The sequence below is a fragment of the Stegodyphus dumicola genome, chromosome 12 (genome assembly GCF_044657685.1).
Source record: "Stegodyphus dumicola isolate Sdum_Otavi_A_Nest chromosome 12, ASM4465768v1".
Lineage (NCBI taxonomy): Eukaryota > Metazoa > Arthropoda > Arachnida > Araneae > Eresidae > Stegodyphus > Stegodyphus dumicola.
The window spans coordinates 60,353,605-60,361,411 of record NC_140779.1 but is presented as its reverse complement, the minus strand read 5'-3'; the positions used below and the strand labels follow the sequence as shown (position 1 = coordinate 60,361,411).

The window sequence follows — 7,807 nt, the reverse complement described above, 5'->3', positions numbered from 1 at the left end:
TTATTTTTTAACAAAAATGTTACTTCAATTACACACTTCTACTTCGACTACACATACGAAATTTATTTTTCAAGTTGCTGAAAGCACGTGCAAAGAATATGTATTGTACATAGACCTCCTTTGGCACGTGCGAGTGAGTAAACTGTATTAGATTATAGTTGATTGTGTCGACCAATATACCTGCGAAAGATATGGAAGTCGAATGTGAATTAAAAGTTTCAAAGAAATTAAGTAAGAAAAAGTGTCCAGCATATGTATGTGTTTTTCAACAACACTTGAATCTGGACTCTGGAAGTGTTACATTTGAATCTTATAGTGCTGGTGATGCGACTAATTTTAATCGTGATGCTAAAAAACTAATCGTAGCTAAAGCTGGATTAGCTACTTTCACTGGATCCTCATCGATGAAGGAACGTAGGGAAGACTCTCTTAATAATCGTTATTTCGTAGGTGTACGAAATAAAAGAACTGGCCAAATGAAATTGTATGAAACTCTCCTCATTGATATGGATCCTACATTGAATATTTGCCCTGCAGATGAAATTACAAAGGCTCACAGTTATAGTGAAGCTGTAAGCAATCTAACGGCTAGTTTTGGGAGCAAAATTCAAAAGCGTGCATTAAATCAACATCACAGCTTTAAAGTGGAAACATCAGATTTCAATGAGACGCTGGATGAGATGTCATTAGGGGATATTTCGTTAAATATAACAGAGTCACATAATACCTCGCAATCGATTGACTATATCCCTCCTCAAAATCGCAATACAATCACTGTTACCGATGTGTATAATGTGAGTGATATAATTACTCCTGAAGAAGACTCAGCTCTTGATGAACTTGCTGCAAATTTTATTAAAGCAACAGCTGATGATATAGAAGTATGGAAAAAAGAGAATCGTTATTGCAAGTATGTTCTTTCTCATCTCGACGGAGAGATAAAGCTAGAACATGAAAAGGCAAAATATTTAGTTTACTACAATTATTTGCTTTCGTTCCTTAAATTAGGATATACAGATATTCGGAAAAAAGATCCTGCTACTCATATTCCTGAACCATTCAGAAGTAAATTTCTTAATGTGTTTACATTAGTTTCTTCAACAGAAAGTAAGAAATCGTATCGAACCTTTCCACAACAGATGAAAGATAAATTATTAGCTCATCTTTTAGTGCTTGCATTATTTATTGATGCTTTTACTACAAACGTTGCTTTGATTCACAGTGATCTTAGAATTGCATTAAATAGGGTAGTAAGTGTTTTTCAGGCACTGGGATGCCATGTTAGTAATAGAAAACTCAATGATAGCATGATTAAAACTGCTGAATTGAAGTTTCCTTTATACATACCAGCAAAGTATTCTAAAAAATAATATTACATGTTATGATGACCTTTTCTGTTCTGTTTTTTTTAAATTCATTCTTGTTGATTAATTTGTCTCTTTTTTTAATTCATATCACATTCAACTATTGTTTTAAATTTATACATTATGAATAATTTTTAATGTAACATTAGTTCAGATAAAAAATAATTATTCAATTTCACATTACAATGGATTGTAGAAATGTAAGAAAGTTTTATACTATGTACATACATAGAGCATTAAACTTTTATTTGAAAAGCATATTGAATAATTTATTTGTATTTAGCGTAATGAAATGAAAATTGTAAAATCATCCTTCAGTATCAAAAGGAGAGTATAAAGTTAAGCATTATGCTAGAAGTTGTGCTTATAAATAAAGGTGTGAAATGTATATGAATTTTATAATTAGAATGTTATGTAAATTGTTTATTTTAGATTATCTAATGTACATAATATCTTTTAAAAATGAGAACTGAATGATGCCATAAATTATTTGAAAAATAAAAAAGATTTTTTATGATGTAACCTTTCTATTTTCTAAAAATGCTTATCTTTTATAAATTTATGCAATATATAAAAATTTTTTCATATTCTTTTGAGTACATTTTAATGAACCTTTATTATGTTGAAAAGTGGGGGTTTGTGTTAAGTTATATTTCTGAGGGTGAATAACAGGGTTTCTCTTATTCGCAAGCAAAAAGAAGTTTCCATTTAATATTTAAAAGTTTTTTTTTTTTTTTTTTTAAATTCCAGTATTTTCTCAGTAGCAGTGCCATTTCATAAAAGTGTCAAAATATGTCTCATGGTTTACTTGTAACTTTTGTAAATCACAGTGATGACTTGCCTTTTCATTGGCAGCAACATGTAATTACTTGTTACAATTAAGCAATAAAACTTTTCTGAGGTTATAGTACAAAGAGGGAATTACATTTTACTCCTTAAACAGAAGGATCAGTTACCCTCAAAATTAATAAAGCTGATGTAAAAGTTATGCAAATATCACATTTTCTTAGAGAAGTGCCCACTTTTATATTGGTGTCTTTGTTTTTCCTATGAATATATTTTGTGTGCTTTAATATGTTAGGATTATGCATAAAATAATAAAGTTAAAATTTGAGATCAGTTAAATAAAGTAACTTTTGTTTGGCTTTGATTTTGAATTAAATCTTTTGCTGCTGAAAAGCAGGAACCTTTTGCCTATTCAAAATCTATACCAAAGAAAGTTTTTTTTTCACTGAATTTTAAATTTCACATTGGTATGTTTCTCTTCCATTTAATATTTAAAAGTTGGATAAATAATGATTTGCAAGATGTCTTAATATGTATGCACACCATATCCTAATTTACCTACCTATAAATCTCTTAAGTTTATTGCATTTTCTCAAAGCTAAATGATTTATTATTAACAAAGCATTATTTAGAATTCAAAAACCATCCAAAAAGTCATAGATCTGAAACCTGACAACATAAAAATATAACTTACATTTTCGTCTTATTAGCAAAATTTTTATTTACACAATTTCAATCTTGGTGACAGCCTTGGATAGCTCTCACAAGAAAGTTAATGTCTTTGAAACAACATACTTATTTAATGCACTGTTGTATTTGTTAAGAACAGTGTCATTCATCATCATCTTAAGATTGTACTTCTCCATTAACTGTCAGTTATTAGCTAATGAGCAAAAGTAAGCCATGCCAGATATCAATCAATGCAGAAATCGGTTTTTCACATACAGCCTCTTGCTGAGCATGGATTTCCATAACATGATGTCACACATACAAGTTAACTGTTTCATTAAATTTGTCCAATTCACTGATGCAGTGTCAGGTATAACTTGTGATGATGGTGCTGGTTCAAACTAATATTAACCTTCTAAAACTGGGCCGAAATTCTCATAATATAGCCTTCAGACTGGTGCGATCCAAAACAACTTTTGTGCCCTCTTTGATATTTTCCTAATGAGAAAAAGGGCCCACCAGCGGCCGAGCGGTAAAGTCGCTGAACACTGGTAGTTCGATCCGAGGTTCGAATCCCGTGAACGGGCTGGCTGCATGGGCGTTTTCGTGGTTTTCCCCATGTGTAACGTGCGTACGAGCCAGTTTTCCTTAGAAAGTCCTCCACGAAGGCATCCCTCCCTTTAGGTAGATAACCCTCGAGGCTTTGCCATAATCACATACACATCTAATGAGAAAAGTCGTTAGTCCCCTCTCCATGCATGCAGTAAAATTTACGTTTGTCGGACGCTGTTCGATAGTAGTCGGGTTGCTAGATTTGCGATTTTTTTCAATGATTATTTTGCTTTCATTTAAATGAAGTTCTAGTTTTGAACAAAACGTATGCAATGTTTATATTTCATTTACTATTTCTAATCAATCTCGGCAACAATTTGTGAATTTTATAACTTTGTTTTCACACTTCATTTATATTTGCACATTTTTGTATTAGAAATTAGAAAACGAAAGCAAAATTTTACAAAATATAATAAGTACGAACTAGCTTTGTAAGTCTGCAGATTGGAATGTGATTGTTAATAACATAATTTTATTAACAAAATAATGGTAATGACTAGTTTAATGAAATAATAATAAATTCATTAATAATATCTATCACTATTAGATGATTAAAATGAGATTCAATGCAATTAGATTTTGAGATGAACTTACAGTAATAATAAAGCTTTACATAACAATAACAGAGCTTTCAATCTGCTTTTTTCGATAATTTTGTTATTTTAATATAAAAAAGAAAATCAGAGATGCATTGGTTGCGTTTCATCATTTAACTTTAACTTTAACAAACAACTTAAACATTGGACTATCAGGCAAATAAGGTATATCTTTAACAAGAATTTTCTTTGTAATATTGGCTTTTGTTTATGTTAGCAGAGAAAAAAAAATACGTGACCTATACATGCAATCATCAAAAGTATTTTTCAGCATAGTTTTAAATATTTATGAAGAATTATATGTCAATTTCCTTTTTTTTTATTTGAAGAAAACGAAATCCTCGTGCACCACAATGTATCACACGAGACTTACAAATTGTAAGTAAAAAAGGCAAAATAATAAGTAATATCATCAGTTTTCAACAATACAATGAAATCATAACAAGGATAAAAAAAACAAGTAAATACAAAAGTATAAAAATGTATAAAGAAATCATTAACAATGTTTAAAATAAAAGTCAACAAAATCGTTGAAAGCTCGGTAGGCCGAAGTCGAAGATACAAAATCATAACATTTCGGCGGCCAATGAATTCCAACTAATTTTAATCTACATTTCAAAAGATTTCTTGCTTTATCAAGCAATGGGCAATCAAAAAGCAGGTGGAAAACACTTTGCTGAACGCTAAGATTGCAATTACACAAATTGGAAGATGTCAGCTTAAATTGTTCAAGATAAACATTAAACTTACCATGTCCAGATAAAAATTGCATAACTTTAAAATTGAGTAACAAGTCCTTACTTTTCAGTGTTTCAAAAATAGTTGGAAGAATGTTTTTGTAACAGATCCCTTATCAGAAGAGATTTAATCACAGTTCCACCGCTCAATCATTTTAACTTTGAATGTTTTTTTTAAATAAGTTGCATTCTTAGCAAGCCAATCAGCTCTCTCGTTTCCATAATTACCCGAATGACCACGGACAAATGTAAAAAACACTGAAATACCCATCTTCTCCAGATCTCTGAGAGGCTGCTGTATATTAACAATAATATCATTTCATAAAGAGGTATTTTTAAGAGATTCCAGGGAAGAGAGTGAATCCGTACAGATTAAGTAGCTGGAACCACGTCCATCCTGGCTAATTATCCACTTGATTGATTGCAAAATTAATACACAGAAGCTCAGAAATATATACAGTACATTCATTTCTAATGCGAAATTGGTGACAGTCAATTTCAATATCATCTTCAAAAATAACATAAGCAAATCCAACTTTATCATCAATCCTACTACCATCCGTATACAACACAAATGAGAATGAATTTACATCGTTGTCCATACTATCCAGAATCTGTACTGGTTGTCTTACAGAAGGATGTGGTAGAACAGACAAGGGCAATAAACGATCAAGTGAGAATTCGAGTAATTTGTAAGACTATTCTTGTAATCTATAAAGGTTAGAATAAACAAATCCAGGGGTGGAAATCCGGCAAGAGAGAAAACAGCATTGTAACTAATAGTTTGGTAACCGCTTATAACTCGCAGCAAAATTCGTCTTTGAACTCGAAGCAGGCGTTTAGAGTTAATTTTCTTTTTTAGAGACAATCCCCAAGCTCTACATCCATATGAAATAAAGGGTACAATGCCTTGTTTATAAATAATTGCGCTAACATTCGATTTAACACCAAAACTGTTACATGCAATTTGATTTAGCCCACGCTGAAGTCTCTCACATTTATTAGAAATGTAGGAAATATGCTTTTTCCAGTTAAATTTGCTGTCCAACAAAACACCTAGATATTTAATTTCATTCACCCTCTCAAGGGGATTGTCATTTAAAAGCAATTGATATCCTTCATAAGTAGTATTTTTTCTATCAATAAACATGGTCTTGGATTTTGCATGGTTAAAGTTTAACTTAAAATCTATTGAGCAATGATAAATGAAATCTAAAACATCTTTGGCGAGACGAAAAGCTTTTTGCATTTCTTTTCCTTGAATACAAATCAACAAATCATCTGCAAAGGCAATGACTTCACAACTGAAGAGATCAGAAAGTTTCTGGAAGAGATCATTCATAATAATAATCCAGAGCTTGGGACCGGAAACAGAGCCTTGTGGACATCCTCTCTGAGGTCGACGAACACTTGAGGTGCCACCCAAAGAAAGCTCGACCGTCCTGTCTTTCAGGAAATCAGAAACAACATTAAACACATTATGAGGTATCTTCATTTCTTTTAGTAAATTAAGAATAGCAGGCCACCATGCATTATCAAAAGCTCCTTCAATATCAAGGAAAATTAAAATAGTGTACAAACCTCTCATCTTGCCCCTCTGTACAATGTTGCTAAGATGCAGAAGTGCATCCTCAGCACATTTTTAAGCAATGAAACCATATTGGTCATCACCAAGAATATTTTCTTTATGTAGATGCCAAGTAATTCTGTTAGTAATTAGGTTTTCAAAACATTTACCTAAAGAAGACAGATACACCTAAGATTATTTACATGTGGAACAGTAAAATTTTGTTTCTTGGGTATCACAATAACAAGGGCGTTCTTCCAAGTTCGTGGGAAAGCACCAAGATTCAAACATATATTAAATAATCTATGAAAAACTGCAGGAAAAAGCCGATGGAAGTATCTTATGGTTTCATTGGGAATAGAATCCGGGCCAGGAGACCTGCCAAGCCTTAAATTATAAATTACATCATCAACCTCGGCCAGCGAAAAAGGAGGATCAATCTGAGACGCATAATTACTGTGAGCAGATGAGCGCCACCGAGTATGAAAGTCATAGGCAGAAATTTTGCCTAAAACCATCATTATATCCAAAGGTTGAAGTCTATTTCATTTTCAACGAATATTCTATTTGTACATAATATATTTTCTAATTTATTTTAGAAAGAGTAATCTGTCATACTGGATGTTGAGACTTACAATGTAGTAAATCAGTTTTTCATATTTCTTCCAGTAATGAAAACGATTGCCCTGGAATATTTTCAAAGCAAAATTAAGAAAACTGTTTATGCCAAATTTTGCTTAAAGTATCTTCTCGTATATTTTTTATTCAAAGTGTGAAATTTTCTCTTTGAAAAATAAAAAATCATGAATGGAGCAAACTTAATTCATGAGAAATAACTTTGAAATGCAATAATTCCATCGTAAAATGAAATAGTGGAGAATAGTACAATACAGCTTATTTATTCACAAAGAAAACCCTCATATGTCTAATTTATGTACTGTCGATTGAGAAATATAAGTTAGTAAATTAAACCGGTTATTTCAATACTTTTTCTTTATAAATTTGTTTATGGGCCCTTCGGTAGAGCGGTAAAGGTGGCTGAACACTTGTAGCTCGCTCGGATATGAATCCCAGCTAAAGGGTTGGATTCATTGTTTTTGTGTAACGTAAATACAAGCCAGCTTCTCTTAGAAAATCCTCCGCGAAGGCATCCCTCCCTTTATACAGGTAATTGTTGTGTACTTTGATGTAATTCAGTAAGCGAACAAAATTAATCCTATCAAACCCGGAGGACGGTTGATTACATGTGGAGTTTTCCATCAGGAACTTAAATGCAAGCAATTTTCTCTTAAAAAGGTTTACACGAAACCATCCATCCCCTTAAGCAGATAGCGTTCACATGCTTTTCCGTAATCGAATCCGAATTCTCATACATTTAAAAGTAAGTTGATATACACTTTATTACAGACAAAATAACATTCCTTTTTTAAAGATAAATTTTTTATTAACTTGTCTGTTTTCCCTTTATCTCTTGAG

At 31.8% G+C, this 7,807-nt stretch overlaps 1 protein-coding gene across 1 annotated transcript; it reads left to right on the top strand.

Annotated features, from left to right (window-relative positions):
* The first annotated feature begins 44 nt into the window (after window positions 1-44).
* LOC118203113 (DNA-directed RNA polymerase I subunit RPA49-like) lies at window positions 45-1,886 on the top strand. The gene has a single exon (XM_035375364.2). It carries the CDS (start codon window positions 192-194, stop codon window positions 1,368-1,370), a length of 1,179 nt encoding a protein of 392 aa, XP_035231255.1. The 5' UTR covers window positions 45-191; the 3' UTR covers window positions 1,371-1,886.
* The last annotated feature ends 5,921 nt before the right edge of the window (window positions 1,887-7,807 follow it).

Bases quoted from the DNA above. Each gene is read 5' to 3' on its own strand.
- LOC118203113 (XM_035375364.2), top strand. From the start codon at position 192: ATGGAAGTCGAATGTGAATTAAAAGTTTCAAAGAAATTAAGTAAGAAA.